The 18508-nt window shown below is 55.9% G+C and overlaps 1 protein-coding gene and 1 long non-coding RNA gene across 3 annotated transcripts in view; one reads left to right on the top strand and one right to left on the bottom strand.

The window, feature by feature from the left end:
* The window catches only part of LOC115305535, a 21700-nt gene extending 14896 nt beyond the window's left edge, over positions 1-6804 (top strand). For both annotated transcript variants that reach the window (XR_003914832.1, XR_003914831.1), the window contains exons 2-3: positions 5380-5532; positions 6440-6804. This is a non-coding gene — a long non-coding RNA (uncharacterized LOC115305535). The remainder of the gene's footprint in view (positions 1-5379; positions 5533-6439) is intronic.
* On the bottom strand, positions 2686-18435 carry PVALB (parvalbumin). Its single transcript, XM_029955791.1, has 4 exons — positions 18291-18435; positions 16544-16676; positions 15267-15376; positions 2686-2901 (listed from the first exon to the last, which is right to left on the bottom strand). Exons 1-4 carry the CDS (start codon positions 18349-18351, stop codon positions 2873-2875), a joined length of 333 nt encoding a protein of 110 aa, XP_029811651.1. The 5' UTR covers positions 18352-18435; the 3' UTR covers positions 2686-2872.
* Positions 18436-18508: the final 73 nt, after the last annotated feature.

Below are 18508 nucleotides of genomic sequence, written 5' to 3'. Positions count from 1 at the left end.
CCTCGGGACCTCTGGGTAGAGGTGGGGGAGGGGAGGCCACCACGGTGGGCCAGGGGTCAGAGAAGCTGCCACCAGCCGCTCTCAGAGCCGGCTTGGAGTCCGCAGACTTCCATGTGGTGTCCCCAGGATAGGGAAATGCCAATCCTGAGTTACAGCGACTGGGGGTCTGGCCTCCTCGGAGGAGATGCCCCAAGTCTGACCTGGAGGCTGTTCACAGATGTGAGACTCTGGTCGCCGGCCTCTGTGGAGGCGGACCCCTACCCTGCCCAGTGACCAGGCCTGGACCCCGGAGGTGGGGAGTGAACCGAATCGAGAACTGTGTAGTAGGCGGCTAGAGGAGGCTTGGGGACTGATGGCCAGTGTCCTGTTACTTGTCATTACCCCCCCAACACCTCTGCACTACCCAGTCCCCGGAAAGGCGACCTGCACTTGGGGAAGCCGTTCATCCTTGTGCTGCCCATGCTCCAGACAAATCTTTTCAAATCGAGGGCCCCGGAGCCAATGTCCTGTGTCCCCTAAGAGGTCTAACAGCCCTGCTTTCAAACTGGCTTTGCTGCTGGGCCACACGCTGCCCTGAGTCTGAGCTGTGACACGAACTGTCATTTGGGTGTCAGGGGGGACGCCCGGAAAGCCGCCTCAGGCCAGTGGGCAGCAGCGGCTGGTGACCTGCCTGTCCTTGTCGCCAGGCCCTGCTCTGGTTTCTGGGGAGACACTGTGGCTCCCCAGCCCGCCCCCTCCCCCTGCGTGGTGCATGGGCCCAGCATACGGCCCCTCTTCATCACCCCTACCCTCAGCTCCCACGATGGGCCCCCTTACACCCCACGTGAAAACATGCGTCCTTTGGGGCACCTCAGTGGCTTAGTTGGTTAAGCTTCTGACTCACGAAACTCTTGGTGGGTTTCGCTCAGGTCCCAATCTGATTTCGTGGGTTTGAGCCCCGCATCAGGCTCTGTGCTGGCAGCATGGATGCCCGCTTGGGATCCTCTCTCCCTCTCTCTGTTGTTGTCGGGCTGTTGTTCCGAGCATGTGTGCACACTCTCTCACTCATGTGTGCTCAGACACATCCCACTCACCTGCCCCACTTCCACGCGCGACCTCTGGCTCATGCCCCTTCGGGGCGCCCCTGGTTGAGTCCCTGGCCCTTTGGAGCTCCTGCTTTGGCCACTTCTGGCTCTGATCCCAAGTCCCCTGCTGAACCTGGGTCGGCTGACGCTGGCTAACGCTGTCCTCCCCTCCTCCCCCTCGTCTGTTCCTGCACCTCTGTGGAATCCCAATGCGGGTGCCTGGCCCCGCCTTACCCTCAGGGAGGGCCTTCCCTGCAGTCCTGCCCCAAATGACAGGGCAGGGCCCAGGGCAAGGGTCAGGTGGCCCCGCTGGGTATGGGGTCTGCAACCCTGACTGAGAGGGAGAGCACACACCAGTTCCCTCCCCAAGGCTGTCGTGGGAAAGAGAAGAAGCCACCCCAGAGACATGGGCCACATTTGCCCACCCAGGCTCTGCCCCCACTCCTGATTTCCACTGGGACACCTCTGCCCCCTTGTCAGGCCTTGAGATTCTGTGGGACTGACCCCACAGCCCCGTGACTGCTTCAGGGAGTGACCTGGGCTCTGGAGGCGGCAGCCAGGGTGGGGGATCTTGGCTCCACTACTTACTTACTCAGGGTGTAGTTTGGGGCAAACATGTAACTTCCCTGTGCCTACGGTTCTCCCTCTGTACAAAGGAGATAGTAATAGTACAAAGTAAGTGCTCAATAACTGTTAGCTACTGGTATTAATGGGACTAAATTTGGGATCTTCTGATGGAGTGACTGGGAAAGAGAGGCTCTTTTTTCACAGGCATTGAGCTGCTGGAAGAGTCTTGCCATCTTGAGGGAGAGCCTGCCTGATAATGAAGCCAGCACAAAGGCACATAGTGCCCAGAGATGCGGGGGGGGGCGGGGGGAGGACTTAATTTTTATGATAGCACTCAACTCCCTTGATCCAGCTGTTCCTGAAGACCTATCCCTGGACTATTCAGGCGTAATTAAATCTTCGTTTTTTTCTTCCTTTTTTGCTTAAGTTACTCTATGGTGGGTTTTTGCCATTTGTAACAAAGAGTCTTAATGGGCATTTGTCCATCCATCCACCCACCTACCCACCCACCCATCCATCCATCCATCCAACCATCCATAGGTCCAACCATCCGTCCATCTATCCGTCCATCCATCCATCCATCCATCCATCCATCCATCCATCCATCTATCTGTTCATCCATCCAACCATCCACCCACCTATCCATCCATCTGTCCATCCATCCATCCAACCACCCACCCATCCATCCAACCACCCATCCATCCATTGGTTCATCCATCCATCCATCCATCCAACCATCCATCCATCCATTCATTCATCCGTCCATTTATAAATCCTAGCTGTGTGGGCTTTGACACATCACTTTCTTCTCTAAGACTCAGTTTCTGCATCTGTAAAATGGGAGTTTCATCACCTACCTTGTGGGTGGTTTCAAGGATTTAAGGCAACCCATGGAGAGTACCATTCTCAGTACCAAAGGCAGGGGTGGGGCTCAGTAAATTTCCCTCCCATTCTTTTTTCTGTCTAAATCCCGCCCCCTCCCTGCACAGGTGTGTCTGGGGAGCCACAGCAGGACCCACACCCCAGCAGGCCCTGGTCCTCTGCAGCAGCAGAATCTGATTGGTACAGCCTTTATTGTTTCTCCAGCATTTTCCAGAAGAATGATGTCATTTGAGGGCTGCAGGGGGTAGGGGAGTAAAAAATAACATAAACACACTGAACAGAAACGCAGGAGGGAAGGCGAGGGGCTGAAGTTGGGCGTTCGGGGCAGAGAGGTGGGAGACGTGGGCAGTCAGAGCCTCTTAGCTTTCGGCCACCAGAGAGGAGAATTCTGCAAAAGGAGAGGACAGAGAGGAGAGTCAGAGGGGGATGGTATGGACAGACTGCCCCGATCTGACCGCTGGGCCTGGCTGCTGCTTCCTCCTGGCCTGGGGTGATGGGATGAGTGAGTGTGGGAATGAATGAATGAATGAAGCAAATGAGAAATGGTGAGCCTACCATCTCTTTTCTCTGTTTTACTTTTTAAAAGTTTTAATTCCAGTGTCATTAACATACTGTGTGGGTTCATTCATTTCAGGGGCGCTATAAAGTGATTCAACACTTTCATACCTTACTCAGTGCTCACCAGAGCGGTATGCCCCTAATGAGCCTGCCGGTTCTTACTTTGTGATGTCCTGCCGCCCACACGTTCCTAATAATAACTGCAATGACAATAGCAGTGATCCTCAGCCGCACTCCAGCTGCTGTCCTAAGCACTTGAGATCCGTATAGTGTTTGACTCTTACAGTGATCTGATAATGTGCCTGTTACCATCAGTTCCATTCTACAGACGGGCAAACTGAGGCTCAGAGTCCAGCAGTTTTTACAAGGCCACGCAGCTCCTCATGAGCAGAGCCAAGATTCAGACCCAGATCTGTCTGAGCCTCCTGGGACCTGGAGCTCTTCCTTAGTTCCTTGTCCCGTTGTTTCCCAGCCATCCACCAGAATCACCAGCAGACCTGAGAAGACATGGGTTCCCTTGCCCTAGGATTTCTGATTTGGGAAGCCTGGGATAAGGGATGAATGATTCTAGGGGTGCCTGGGGGGCTCGGTGGGTCAAGCATCCAACTCTTGATTTCGGCTCAGGTCATGATCTCGTGGTCATGAGATCCAGCCCCGCCTAGGGCTCTGTGCTGAGTGTGGAGCCGGCTTGGGATTCTCTCCCTCCCTCTCCCCTGCCCCTCCCCAGTTTGTGCTCTCTCTCCCTCTTTAAAAAAAAAAAAAAGTAAAAGGTGATTCCAGGGAGCAACCTGGATCAAGAGCCTCGGGCTGAGCAAGAGTGTGGAGGGCACCAGAGCGGGGGACACCTCCATGCAGCTCAGACACAGGAGTGGGTACAGGTGCTCAGAATGAGCTGTGCCCTGTCTCGCACATCTCCTCATTTCATCTTGACCATCTCACTCAGGAAACCGGGAGTTATTCCCATTTTACAGAAGGGGAAGCTGAGGCCCAGAGGGACGTGGCTTTCAGAGCCTCCAGGCTGGGACTCAAGCCCTGGGGTCCAGGTCCCTCCACATGGCTTGCCTTCAAGTCCATGGAGGGGGGCTCACCTGCCCTCCCCCCACAGGGGCGTCTACCTGTGCCAAATGCTAGTTAACGATGTCAGAGATCAGTGTGAGCATGAGGAGGAGACCCAGTGTCCCTCCACCGGATCCATCTCCACCTAAATAAACAAAGCGATGGCTCCGACTAGGTGAGGGGAGACACAGGGGTGCCGGAGAGGACCCTTGTGCCGAAGGGGCTTCTGGTCTGCTCAGGGATGACACAGCAGCTCTCAGGACATGCCCCATGCTTCTGGGCTCTTTTCTGAATCTCAAGCACGCTGGGGGCATTCCCACCACAGGATCTTTGCACCTGCCGTTCTCTTTGCCTGGTGCATTGTGGACTTCCTCATGGCTGTGTTCCCAACTCAGACATCCCTCCTCTTGCCGCCTTCTCTAGCCCTTCTGGTGAAGGTCGTGACCCTCCCCTACTGCCATCCCCTCTGCTGTCACCATTTCTTACTCTGTTCACGGCACTTTCCAGCCTGGAATTACTTTGGAGCATGCTCCTGCTCCGTCACTTGTCAGCTGCCTCCCCTACTGGAGCATAAAGGCCCAGGGCCCACCCACCGTGTTTCCTGCTCCACACCACCACCGGCCTCCGTGCCTGACCCTGAGGGGCCACATGTGTTTGGAAACGGATGGAGGGCCAGGCGTAGAGGTGCCTCCTATTTAAGGCATCAGCAATACCTCAGAGGACAGGTGGCTTCTGGGAGAGTCCTGTGAGAAGCTTCAGGATTCCCACAGGAGGACGCAGATGGTGGGGAAGGAATCAACAGGTGAGGGCCTCTGGCAGGCAGGGCTCAGAAGGCGGGAAGCAATGGGCTGGTTTTGGGAAAACCCAGTAGCCATTTCTGGGCTGGCATCTTGTGTGACAGGCCCAGGAGGCCTGGGCCCCAAATCTGGCTCTGCCGCTTCTGGGCTGTGTGACCTCGGACAAAGCACTTGGCCTCTCTGAGCCTCGCTATCAACATCCACAAAGGGAAGAAAAGCGTGCTTCTTGAGCTGGGAGACGGTGAGGAGAGATGTGCTGACTCATAGGAGGTGCCCTTGGGTCCCCCCAGCCCCCCCCCCCACAGGAGCTCTCCGGGCCCTGGTTCTCCAAGCCCCTGGGGGGGTCCTTGCTACAGCAGTCCTAGGGGCTACCATTCTGAGACCGGGTCTTCTGAGACCTTTATTTGGAATCAAGGGGGCCCTGGGGATGTCTGCCCTGTTGTTTTTCTCTCCAGGAGATGAGAGAGGACAAGAAGGAGTTTGCCACCGTCTGCCACGAACAAGATGTCTCTGAGATGCTGTGTCCCCAGCCTGCCAGAGCACCGGGCCCCAGCGCCGTCCCCATCACATCCAGAAAGGATTGGAGTTGGAGTTCCAGGCCTAGCCAGGTGTGTTTTCTGGGAAATGTGCCTCTCTGGGCGTCCGTCCGGGTGTCCGTCTGCCAGAGGAGTGAAGGGAGGGTCACTAACGATCCCCTGTGAAAACATGGCTTCACAGAGCCAGAAGTACGTGGGGCTCCTTGGGGCATGTCCCACCCTCCCCAGACTTTGTGTGAGGCACCTATGTCCCACCCCCACCGTGCGATCTGATCGTTTTCATCCTGTGCCCCCACGGTCATGTGAAATGTCAGCCCCGGGGGACGCTGGGTGAGGGGTGTACGGGACTCACCATGCTATTGATGCAGCTTGCCGGCATCATTTCCAAAGAAAAAAGTGAAAAAACGAAAAACACCTGCTCTCATGGGAGTACGTGGAGCTGATCCCCGCCCGGTAGAGGGACATGTGCCTGGGCTCCTTGCCTTTCTGGGGTTTGAGCTGGGAAATGCACACCACCCTCTGCTGTCCCCAGGCTGTCCGCGGGGACAGGGAAGGCAAGGGGCCTGGGTGTGAGCTCCTGGGTATTGACTGGAGGGAGAGAGAGAGAGAGAGAGAGAGAGAGAGAGGAGGGGAGGGAGGGAGGGTCCTCCAGCTGGTCCCGAGCCCCCTGGGGCCGCAGGGGGGCATCACCATGACAGCCAGTGGTGGGGATGGAATGGGAACGCCTAATAGTCCCTCCCATGCGCTGGGGTCCGCATGTCTGCTCCCCCAGCCAGGAGCTGCTGTGACCCTACAGCCCCTTGGCGAGGCAGGCGGTTCCTGTCATTAATATTGTCCATTTGTATAGAATTTAAGAATTCTTATGTATGGAAAGCAAAACGTGAAGCGTTAGTATATAATTATATATAACATATATTATGTCATCATTGAATTCTTGCAACTACTCCATAACAGAGATGTTTCTGTCTGCATTTTACAGATGGGGAAACTGAGGCCCAAGAGGTAACAAGCTTGGCCGAGATCACACAGCACACGTGATTCGAGCTGCTGCTTTTAGGCTCCCCACTGTTCCCCGGAGCTTTCCGACCTACTTTGACCTAGGTATAGAGTGACCCACGAGCCAGCTCAAATATCGCCACCCCCATGACTCTGTCATATTAGCCCTTTTTTATTTACTTCATGGTACTTAGCACTCTCTGAAATGATCTTATTTATGTACTTGCTTATTTGTGTCGGTCTCCCCCTGCTAGAATGTAAACTCCAGGAGGGCAAGGAGCCCAGTCTCGTAGCACACAGTTTGTCTGCCGGTGCACAGCAGGTGCTAATAAACAAATGCCAAATGGATGGACTGATGGATAGATGGACAGATAGAAAGATGGACAGATGGATGGATGGATGGATGGATGGACAGATGGGTGGATTGGTGGATGGATGGATAGATGGATGACGAGCCCTCCTTAGGATTCAACAAATTCTGACTTGCTTCATATATAGTTTTCACAACAGCCCTGGGAGGTGAGTGGGGTGATTCCCATTTTATAAATGGGGAAACGGAGGCCCTAAGAAGTGAAGTGTCAAGGTCACGCAGCAACTAAGAAGCGGATGTCGGATTTGGCCGGTGGTCTCGGGAGCATCCTCTGCATGAACGCGGAGAGGCCATTCCTGATTGGGCCAGTGTCCCAGAGTGGGTAGAAGCAGGGACTCCCTCAGCCTGCCATTTAATCTGGAAAGCTGGCCAGAGCCCATATATCCTGTCCTTGGGCACTAAGCTCGCTCTGTGCTAGGATAAAGGAGACATGAGTCCATCTTCCAATGCCAGGTCGTGGAGAGATTGTTAAAAGGGAGCTGGTCCCTACAGTTTCCCAACCCACATTCACCTCCCTAATCCTCACCCTAGAAATCAAGAGTCCTTGGTAGGGGGTGGGGGGGTGCCTGGGGGGCTCTGTCGGTTGAGCGCCCGACTTCGGCTCAGGTCATGATCTCACTGCTTGTGAGTTCGAGCCCCGCACTGGGCTCTGTGCTGACAGCTGGGAGCCTGGAGTATGCTTCGGATTCTGTGTCTCCCTCTCTCTGCCCCTCCCCTGCTCATGCTCTGTCTTTCAAATATAAAAAGTAAAACATAAAAAAAAAAAAGAAATCACGAGTCCTTGCACTGCTCGTCAACGAAGAGCCAGTTTACCACCTTCACTCTGGGTGGCATTTGGTGCGGCCGGCATGAGGGGGACCAGGGAATGTTAACCAAGGGTCTCTCCAGCGTCAGAGAGTCAAGCCTTTGGGACTGGGATGTATCTTGGACCTGTGGGGTTTTCAAAAGCTTCGGAAAACAGGCCCCTGTTCTCACCCTGGGGTCCACTCCGAAGTGGCCAGGATGTCACGAGGGTCACATGCCCTGGCTTTTTGCAGAGAACACTGGATTCTAATTTTATCCTTCCAGAAGCTAGCAGGGCATTTTGTAGACAAATTGAGGGCAGGGGTCACCTCTTTGGTACCTTTTGTATGTGCGTCAGGGCAGAGCTGTTAGGAATCAGCTAATTAATGAACATTATAAAAAAAAGTCTCCTCTAAAATGTCCATGTTTCTCCTTAAAAAAAAAAAACCAAAAACAAATGAGCAAAGTATTCAAAGCCCCGCAGAGTCTAGGTCAGCTGCTTTTGGGGAGGGATGCTAGGATGACATTCAGGGCTGGGGATCTGACCTTGGTTCTGCCTCCCGCTCCCGCCCCTCCACCCTCACCCTTCCGGGCCTCAGTTGGCTTATCTGTACAATGTCAGGTCTGAAAGACTCCTTTCCGGCTCTCCCACAGAGCCTCAAGCAAGGGATCTGGGCGTCAACCTCTACTTCCCAGTCCTTCTTGCTTCCGTGACCTTGGGCCAGGTACTTCACCGTATGATGCCTCAGTTTCCCCATCTGTAAAAGAGCTCCTTGGTGCGTTGGGAGGAACCGGCCCTAAAGCCCCTGTCAGGGGCCTGGTCCATAGCCAGCGCTCAGCATCTGGCCCATCTGCGGCTCCAGCTGCCTTAAACCAAGCCCATGAAATGTCCGGCCACCGTCTGGCATGGAGCGAGCGCGGCCTGGCTAACGGTACCGTAACATTTACTTTCTGGCCTGGCTGCGGTTGCGCCCCACCGTCTCCTGTCCCCGCCCAGCACCTGGTCCTGGATCTGACTCTTGCTCCTTCACTGGCTGGGTGGCCTTTGGTGGCTACTCTACTGTCATTTGTAAAGCTGGCGTGATAACAGCTGCTCACTGCGCTGTCAGGAAGACCAAATGAGAAAACCCAGAAAGATGCCTGGTCTGTTTGTGTGAGCTCCACCTCCCTTGGGTCTCCTCGCCTTCCGACACAGGTTGGAGCTTCACAGTGGCAATAAGAATCTCGAGACAAAGACACGGAGGGTGTGGGGGCGGTCTAAAAGTCACACAGCCGACTGACTGCAACTTTCCCACGTCACCTCTGCCCTCTGCATTAGGAACCCGCCTCCAGCAAGTCCAGCTGAGGAAACTCAGGCTCTGACCCTCAGTGTCTGCGTCTGTAAAATGGGGATACTGAGAGCATCTCCTCACGGGGTTAGCTATACAGGAGTAATGGGTGAGGATGTCTGCTACATTGGTGCCCCGCACACCAAGGGAGCACCTTTAAATCAAGACGAGAGGGGGCGTATTCTTCTAGAAAGTCGTAGATCCCATCCTCATGCCAGCCTCACCTCTGCCCTTGAGTCCTCCCCGGAGGCCCCAAGGGCCGGCCTGTGGTTTCCTCCTGACCCAGTTAGAAAAGGACGAGGGAGAGGTGGAGGTGGGGGGCTCAGGGGGCAGGAGGCTCAGTCTGCTCCTTTCCCAGAGGAAACTGAAATTAGCCTAATTAGGTCGGTCCCAGTCCCGGGGCTGTGGGGGACTGGATAAATTTAGAAGCTATTGACAGGTGAGCCCAGCACACACTGACGGCCCCGAGAGAAACTGAGATGGACATTGAGTCAGCTCTTGGAAGGCTCTTTCCTTCCCTGTGTTGTGATGACCAGGATGGAGGCAGCGGCCTCCCGGTTTATCACCTCGCCTCTAAATAGCTCCCGGGCTAGGTTTCTTATAAATTGGGACTGCAAACAGGGATCACTTTCCCGCCCCAGAGAGCGGGAGGCAGGGTTATTTGGGGTCAGGCCAGACGGCGTCAGGGAGCAGTGTAAACAGTCCTGGGGGCTCACTCTGTGCCAGGCACTGCCCTGGGCGTCAGCCCATTTCATCTGTGTCGTCTCTCTCATCCCCATTTTACTGACAGGGACACTGAGGCCGCGAGTCACTTAGCCAGGAAGATTCTAATGCCGGTGTGGCTCGTGTGGGGTGCGTCTCTCTCTCTCAGAGGCTGGGGCTCTGACTCACGCCATGACCTGTGGAGGCAGGACAGGGATAAATGGACAGGGGACATGTCCCTGCTGCTCCTTCTCACAGGACCCGGCTTCCTCTCCCTTTGCTTCGGCTTATCTAGCGCCGCACAGGCTGGAGCTGGGAGCAGCCACTAGGGAATTAAAGCAAGCATCTCGTTAAGCCCAGAAACCATTTATAACTGGACTGCCTCAGCGCAGCCTGGCGGAGGGAGTGACAGCGTCAGGAGACTCGCGTGCCCTGCTGCCAAGGATTTCTGGGTGACTCTGGCACCTGACGTCCCCCCTGGGCCTCAGTTTCCACAACTCTCAGTGGGGGAATCACTGTCTTCCCCCCGCCTTAGAGGGCTGGCGTGAAGACGTGGGGAGGTGGGACAAAAGGCCACACACCTTAGGGCTCCGCCACCAGGACTGTGGCTGGGCCTGGAACTCGAATCCCACAGGCGCTGGACAGCTGCCTCTCTCCTTCCGTCCCTCTCACTTTCCCCCCAACTTAGACCCCATTTTGTTCCCTTTGAGGACTTTGAGGCAGCTTCTAAGAGAGAAAGTGCCCGTATAAAATAGGAGGGAAGGGATCATTTCCAGAATATTCACTTCCTTCAAGCAACGACCCTTTGAGATGGGGAGTTTTCTTCCCATCTTTGGGATGAGGAGACGGACAGCCAGGGAGAGCACAAAGCTTGGCCGTCCACACCACTGGCATTGTGCGCAGGTCGTATTTTCTGCCCGACTTTAGGTGTTTCGGCCCAAGGGCTCCCTCCCGCCATCTGCCATGTTAAACTGGCTGCTTAAGGATAAAAGAGAACAGATTTCGCCAGAAGGAAGCAGAAAAGGCAAATGCCTCGAGGCACGTGAGAGGAGCAGACTGCGGTGGTCCAGGGATAATTAGGACTAAATTTTTCAGCAACTGAAGCAAGAAAGCAAAACCGGCTCTTGAGCTGGAATAGCCTGGAAGCTCGGAAACAGGACCCATTCCAGGGGTCAGGTTTCAGGGAACTGGTGTGTGTGTGTGTGTGTGTGTGTGTTGTGTGGGTCATTACCACTCCTTCTTATCAGCCTGCACAGTCCACACAGCAGGCATTGTGGGTGGAGAGCCCAGACTGGAGACACATCTGGCCTGAGAGGCAGGCTGGGGCTGGCGGGTGGGAGGCTGGGGTGAGGGGGTCCTGGCTGGACCTCTGGGCCTCCGTCCTGTCTCTGCTCCTGAGTGTCACTGATCACTTAACTTCCCCGGGCCTCTGTTTCCTCATCCGTAGAGGGGACAGTGTGACGGCACCTACCTTCTAGGATTTTTGTAAGGCAGTGGTTCTCAAAGTCAGGTCCCCGGGGTGGGAGCACCACCTGGGGACTTGGGGAAGTGCACACACCTGGGCCCCACTCCAGGCCGACGGGCTCAGGAGCTCTGGGGGTCGGGCCCAAGCCAACTGTGTGGCATAAAGCCCTCTGGTGTGAGACCCAGCAATGTGAGGGCAAACACTTCAGAAAGAGCCCGTCACTCAGGAGTCTCGCCTGCTGTTTGTGTCTGGGTCTCGCAACTGTGGCGGGGTTCAGGGGCACTCCCCCCTCTGTCCAGCTTCTCTCTCCTTTTCCACCTTAAAACCCTCCTCTACCAGCTCTGCACCAGCCCCTCAGGGGTGGCCTCCGAGAATCAATCGACCATGTCTATAAAAGTTTTCGAGCTTCTTGGAAGCAGGTGCCCCAGAGACAGGAATGCAAAGCGTTATTATTAGAACTTTGTCTTTCCATCCGCTCCCTTCAGTCTGGGGTCCTCAAGGACCTGGTAAGCATCGCTCACCTTCAGAGGGCAAACGGCGGGACATGAAGGTGGTCCTGCCTCTAGAATCCTCCAGCACCTGCTACATGCAAGCCCCGGCCCACATGGGGATCCCGCCTTTGCCTGCAGACCTCTCCCTACCCGACACACTTCCTCATCACTGCATGCCCAGAGCCGGCCACATACTCATTCATGCATTCAAAACTGTCCTTGTCCCCTACTGTGGGCCAGGCCCTATTCTAAGTAGTGGGGACAGAACTGAACCAAACAAAGGTTCTGATCTTAAGGAGCTGACCTCACAGTGGAGGAGAGAGAACCAAGCGGTAAGTCAATATAGAGAATTACCTCAGGGCAGATGCTGGCTGCACTCAGTGAGTAAACAAAGCACGCAGCACAGGCCATGTGTTTTGGGTCCAGCAGACGTGACCTTGGATCCTGAGCTCGTCTCTCCTGAGACTGGACGCTTCGGCAAACCCCTCCCCTCTCTGAGCCTTGGTGGGGGGAGGTCCTCATCTATAGCATGAGGGTAGCAACAGTATCCTCCTCAAGCACAGCGAGGAAGATTGGATGAGTGAAATGCCAGGCACAGTGCCGGTGACACAGTAAGTGCTCCATGAAGTTAGATGTTACCATCGTTCCAGGTGGCACAGGCTCACCTGGTCCTCTGCCTAGAAGTTTATTCACAGGGGCAGCCGCGGGGTCCCAGAGACACGAAGTTCCCCCACTCCCAGGAAGGGACCCCAGTGACTAGCTAATGATCTGACTCCTGATTTTAAAGAGCAGGCATCTGAAGGTCAGAGGGCTTCCATGACTCACCTCCGGTCCCACCAGGAGTTGAGGGCATCCTCCAGCTGACCAGCAGGGGCTCGGACCCCCTTTGCCTTTAGAAGGAAGCAGGCAGGAAAGCAGGGCACCCAAAACAAGCCCGCAAAGGCCTCCGCCTCCCATCTCGCTGCCTATTGGGCATCGCCACATTCATCCTCGCCTGCACCCTCCAGAAAAAGTGCCACGTTTGGGACGGAGGTGGGGAGGGGAGGTATCTACATCTGTCCCACTGCAAAAGTGCACCGTGTAGGGACCCTGCTGCCTCAGGGGGAATCTGCTCTCACTGCCCCTTCCTTCTCCTGCCCGACCCCGTTTCTTTCTGCACTGGCCCTCGGCCCTTGGACCGCCACCCAGTTGTCCTAAGCTTGAATCGTGCAGGCACACGGAGCTGGGTGTGTATCCAGCATGCCTTGGGCACTGGTCCTGCTCCTTTGGCATCGACACCTCTGTCCTCTGTCTTAGGTGATGTGCGTGTGCCGAGTTCAGCCCTGAGCCGGGCACGCATTACCACCCTGCTACCAATTCTCCCTTCCCACCCCCAGCAAACCAACCTTCTTGCCCCTTTCTTAACATCCCTGAACTCCCCAGCCTTTATCCCTTGGCTCAAACCAATGCCTTGCCTGGAGCTCTGCAGGCCCCCCGCCCCCTTGACCTCCAGACTCCAGCCCGTGGCTTCCTGCTCACAGCCTCCTATTTGCCTAAGTCCCTCTCCAAGAGGCTCCTCTGCACCTCCTTGGCATCGCTGTCCTTTTGTACACACACCTAGGGCTGTAAGCAACTCACAGAAGAGAAATAGTATCACAGTATTTGCCGCATACTTAGTACGCGCGGGGCGCTGTACTCAACGTGCATCGTGTCCCGATGCCCTGAGCACCTGGCACAGGCTTGCAACTCAGTAAATGTCTGCTGCAGTAGATCAGCTGCAAAAGTTGAGTTAGCTCTTTTCAAATATGAGTTCAGCAGGGATGGAGCTAGGGAGGGAACTAGGGAGGGAGCAGCCTAGGATCTGGCCTGGTTTTTCTTTGCTCCAGAACAGCCAACCAGGAGGACCCGCCCCTGCCTAAGGCTTCTGAGCTGTGGTATCCTGGCTGCAAATAAAACCAGGAGATGGGCCTGGAGGTTTGGGTTGAGGTCATGGCGGGAACCCTGGCTCAGGGCGGCGCCAAGCGGTTTGGTGAGGACAGGGTGTGGGGAGAGGCGCCACTCACCCTGATGCACTGAGACCAGCCACCCATTTCTCTCCAGCACTTTCTGCTCCAGCTCCTTTAAAATCACCTCCCTCTTTTGCAGCCCGGAGAGGCCGCTGGGACCAGAAGGCCAGGTGCCTCCCCGCAACTGACCTTGCTGGGGTTTCTCCATTTTGGTCTCCAGACAACTTGAATAAACCACACTCACATTCAGAAGCCTTTTAGCTTTCCCGAAGCAATTGTGTGTTGATAGCCACTTAATTTTCACAAAGAGGCCAAGCAGGTCTTAGGATAAAACTATGCACCTCACCTGCCAGATGAAGACTAGGAGTAGAGAGGGGGCAGGGCCAAGGTCAGAGCTGGTGGAGGACAGGGAGGAAGCGGAGCGTGGGGGGCTGGGCTGGACACTCAGGCAGCGGATGTCCATTAAATGCCTGCTCTGAGCCAGCTGTGGGCTAGATACTAGATGTTAAGGGCTGTTCCCCATTTAAACAAATTTAGTTAATAAATACTTTAAAGCAGCACTCTGTGCCAGCCACTAGTCTAAACCTTTTACACACAAACACGTCTGACCCTCCCGACAGACTGAAGCCCAGCGTGGTTCCTTGAGCTGCCCGGAGTCACACAGCCAGAAAGGGGCAGGGACTTGAACCCAGAGGCCACTGACCTGCACACGGTTTTCCCTTTGGTTGACAGAAAGGATCATCAGGACGTGGGCACAGCTTGCTGGAAAGAGGCCTGCTAAATCCTTGCTCCCCCACTCACGTCCTAGCTCTTTGAACAGGCTAAGCACCTTCAGCCTCAGCTTGCCCGGCTGCTAAACTGAGCTCATTCCCAAGGCTGTTGGGATGTTAAGGGAGGTAACACCTCTGGGGTTAACACCGGATGTGAACCACTGAGTTACACCTCAGTGGAGAAGAGAAGCATGTGGGATGGTGGACCCCCGGCCGCCCACCTGTTCTGAAAGCAAAGCTGGAAAGCAGGGCAGGGCCAGCTATTTCTCCTACTTCCTAGCTGATGGCTGGCTGGCTCGTTTTCCCGACTCCCGTACAATACGGGAGCCGCCTACTTGGGTGAAGCCAAAACAGGCCTCGAAACCTGAAGTTTCAGGACACCAGGACAAGAGGCCGAGGAGGATAGAAGATAAGGAATTTCCATCTCTGGAATTTGAGCACCTGAGGGCCCACAGGGTCCTAGGGGATCAGTTGGCCGCATCGCCTCAGATTACAGATGGGACACTGGGGCCCAGAGGAGGAGAGAGACGGCCCAAGGTCACACAGCCAGTTTGGGCAGAGCCGGAAGTTGGGTAAAAGTGAAGGCAAAATTCAGGGAAAAGAATCCCCAATCCTCCTTGATTCCTTATGCGGGGGGCGGGGAGAATCTATTCCTTTTGGGTTACTCAAATTTCGAAAAAAAAAATGTACCAGGTGTGTGTGTGTGTGTGTGTGTGCGCGCTTGCACACGCACGTGCACACACGCCTAGCTTACATGACAGAGCTCTCAGACCTAATGTACTGCCTTTTCCTTCTAATCCTGGGGAGTGTGGGACTTCTCCTCTCCCCTCCGTGTGACAGAGATAGCTCCAAGCTTTCAGCATCCAAACACCCCAAGATCCGTGATGTGTGCAAGCCCCGGGCTGCAGCCACTCACCATCGACCCCAATCTTGCCGTCCCCATCCTTATCTCCAGCGGCCATCAGCGTCTTGGTTTCTTTTGCAGACAGGTCTCTGGCATCTGGGGAGAAGCCCTTCAGGATGAATCTGGAGAGAAAAGCCAGGGAGGGAGGTCACCTTGCAGGAACGGGTGCGGGCACCCGGGATGGGCAGCAGGAGAGGGGCATGCATGCGGCTGTGCAGCCCGGGCTGCGGCGGCGCTTTCCCGGGTGGGTGTGCAGAGACGGACGGGCTGTCCTCAGCTAAAGGTGGACCCCGCTTCTGGCAGGGCACCTGCATTTGTTTATTTACTCAGCCAGCACTACAAATGCAAAAGTGTCTTCCCTGTGCCACAGCCATGCTGGAAACTGGGAGCACAGAGCAGGAAGCCACCTGAAAAAATGAGGAGGAGGTCAAGTTCTCAGCGACCCCACAATGTGGTGGATGCAATGATGAGGAAATAGAGAAGGGTGTTCGGAAGATGCATCCATCCCGCCTGGGGTGAGGGGAAGAGTCAGGGACGCCTGGAGGACACATAGAAGTCAGTCCATGTGTGGGGGGGAGTGGGGGGGCAGGAGAGTAGGTAGGAGAAGATTCTAGACAAAGGGTACCCTTGTGGAATGATTTAGGGTGAGACTGGACGGATAGGGAAGTCCCTATTGAGACGCCTCTCTCCACACCACCCCCCTTCTCTTGAAGATGAAATTCAAGGCAGTCTTGGCCAGAGTGGTATAAGGCACAGCTCGGTGGGCAGACTTGAGCCAGGTGCCTTTTCTTAGTCATAACCTTCCCCTCCTCTGCATTGCTTCCAGGACTCCTGACCCCCAAGTTGGTTCTGGACCCCCAACTTGCCCAGACACTGATTTAGCTGCACTGTTACAGAAGTGCAGGGGAGCGGGGGTTGGGGGGGCAGGGAGGATCTGCAGGATGGTGGATGGTGCCTTTTAGGCAAAGGACAATCAATGAACTAAATACTCAGGGTAGTGCTCCCCATCTTGCATGTGCTGTTAGGCTTCCAGAAAACCTGCCTCTTCATGTGTATTAAATTATTAAGTAGCACCATTCCATTAGCAATATTAAGTGGCTATAATTTAACCTAGTTAGTTGTACTTTTCGGCTGCGGAATTTATTCTTCCGGAAGCAACGGCGGTCAGGCACAGTTATTTTCTGCTGACGATGCAGAGAAAGCAGGGCAGATGTGATGGGGACTCGGAAGCAAGAATCCCAGCCCCCACCCCCTCTCCGCCTGGGCAGCCCCTGTGGGCCTCAGTTTACCCCAGCTCATCCTCCTCGATGAAGCCGCTCTTGTCTTTATCCAGGATGTGGAACACCTTCTTTACGTCATCTGGGCTCTTTTTCTTCAGGCCGACCATTTGGAAGAACTTTTTGTGGTCGAAGGAGTCGACAGCTGTGGGCAGGGGAGAGGAGCGGGTCGAAATGAGAACAAAGTAAGGGCAGTAGGGAAGGGCAGGAGGGAAGTCTCAGCATTCATTGATTGACCTCCCCCTAGAAGTGCTGGGGGAGGGAGGGATGCACCTCTGTGGAAGGGCTGCAGGAGCCCAGACCAGGGGACAGTGCTTTGCCCAAGGTCACACAGCCAGAGGTGGAAGAGGTGGGTCTGCCTCCACGCTCCTCACTGATGGCACAAGTAGCCTTTGAAGGCACAGAGACTTCGGGGTTCTGTGAAGGCTTTTGGGTGGTGGCTGAGTGGGGGTGGGCAGGGGAATTGGGGGTGGTGTGAACATGGGGGGGTGTATGTTGGGGGGGTGGTCAGCCTTTTTTCTCGGCCACAGATGGTGTTGCCAGAAAATCGACAGAGGGAGAACAAGTTTTTTCAAGGTCACACGGAGGGGGGGGGAGGTCCCAGAAATTATGGCTTTGCTGCAGGTATCAATTCCAGCGGGAGTTGGGGGGGTGTTAGAAGGCTCCCCAGGAATTCCCAGTTAAGTTCCTTCTCAGAGGGAGCAAGGTGGGTCCAGGAGAAGTGGATGGATTATCCCAGGACCCCAAGGGGGTGGCCTCCCTTCTTTATACCCTGAGGAGGGGACGCCAAGCAGAAAGGAAATGGGAGACCCCCTCCCCAACTTTCTATGTCCTGCGCTCCCTTTCAGGAATCCTGGACAAGGTACAATGTTGTTGGGTGTGTGACGGGCGGGGGGGGGGGGGGTGGCTTCTGCTGAGGGTCACGTTACCCTGTCCACCTCTGACACTACCTGGGGACCGAGACCTGAAGGTGACCTTAGTTCTAATCCCCCTTCTGCCATGCTAGGTGACCTTAGGCAAGTTTCTGGCCCTCTCCCAGCCTCAGTTTCCCCACCTGGGTGAGGCGAGAGGGGAAGCGGGTAGCAGCTAAGCACTCAAGCCCAGGGCAGCTCAGAGAGGCAGGGGTGCCTGCCTGCTCCCCTCCCTCGGCCGCCTAAGGAGGCTGGAAGTTGTAAGCGCTGAGGATGCTTTGTGCAGGGTTCGGCAGAGCCCAGCACCAGCTGCGGGAAGGTCACCCCGCTCACGGCTGTGTGGTGGTGGTTGGGGGGAGCTGTTTGGAGAGAGGAGGGCTCGAGCCCCAGAGAGGGGCTTGGACATTCGGGGAGCCAACAACCCCAAGCCGGAGGAGTCCTGTTCTGAACGGGGGGGTCTCCGAAAGGGGCTGCTTGGAGAGAAGGCGTGGGCACCTGCAACCCCTCCAAGTGCCTTAACGGGAGGTACCGAGCGCCCACAAGGACCCGAAGGTCCCGCTTCCGATCCCAGCCTTTGCCCTTGGTCCCGGACCCCGAGTTCTCGCAGCTGCGTGGCCACCCTGCAAGTTTCGGTGGTCGGGCCTCCCCACCCGCTCCCCGTGCCAAGTCCCGCCCGAGAGGAGGTCGGGAAACGCCGAGGAGCCCCCCGCTCAGTCCTGCCAGCGCCCCGCAGGATGCGTGGACAGAGGAGCGCCCCGGAGCACCGGTTCGCCGCGGGGCCCCGCGGGGTGCGGGGGCCGGGGCGGTGGATCCGGGGAGAGGTCTGGGGAGGGGAGCGCTCTGCTCACCGGTAAAGGCCCCCACCGCCTTCTTGATGTCCTCAGCGTTGAGCAAGTCTGTCATCGACATCCTGCAACTGTTTGAGCGGGCAGAGCAAGTGCGAAAAGATTAAAAAGTGCTTTTCTTATCATTTCTGCTCATATGACCAGCGCTGCAGTGCTGCGCGCCGGGCGCACGCCCGCCGGCCTGGCGCGGAGCCAGGGGGCGCGGGGCTGGGCGGGCAGCC

This window comes from Suricata suricatta, chromosome 10, assembly GCF_006229205.1.
Source record: "Suricata suricatta isolate VVHF042 chromosome 10, meerkat_22Aug2017_6uvM2_HiC, whole genome shotgun sequence".
Lineage (NCBI taxonomy): Eukaryota > Metazoa > Chordata > Mammalia > Carnivora > Herpestidae > Suricata > Suricata suricatta.
The sequence above is the reverse complement of the archived record's forward strand: the minus strand, read 5'-3'. Positions and strand labels throughout refer to the sequence as shown.

What these genes read in the sequence shown, in the direction of transcription:
- PVALB (XM_029955791.1), bottom strand. Translation starts at nt 18,351, where the DNA reads ATGTCGATGACAGACTTGCTCAACGCTGAGGACATCAAGAAGGCGGTG. An exon ending in GGCGGTGGGGGCCTTTACCG is followed by an intron (nt 16,677 to 18,290) that starts GTGAGCAGAGCG and finishes CCCTGCCCACAG; the next exon opens with CTGTCGACTCCTTCGACCAC. An exon ending in ATCGAGGAGGATGAGCTGGG is followed by an intron (nt 15,377 to 16,543) that starts GTAAACTGAGGC and finishes TTTTCTCTCCAG; the next exon opens with ATTCATCCTGAAGGGCTTCT.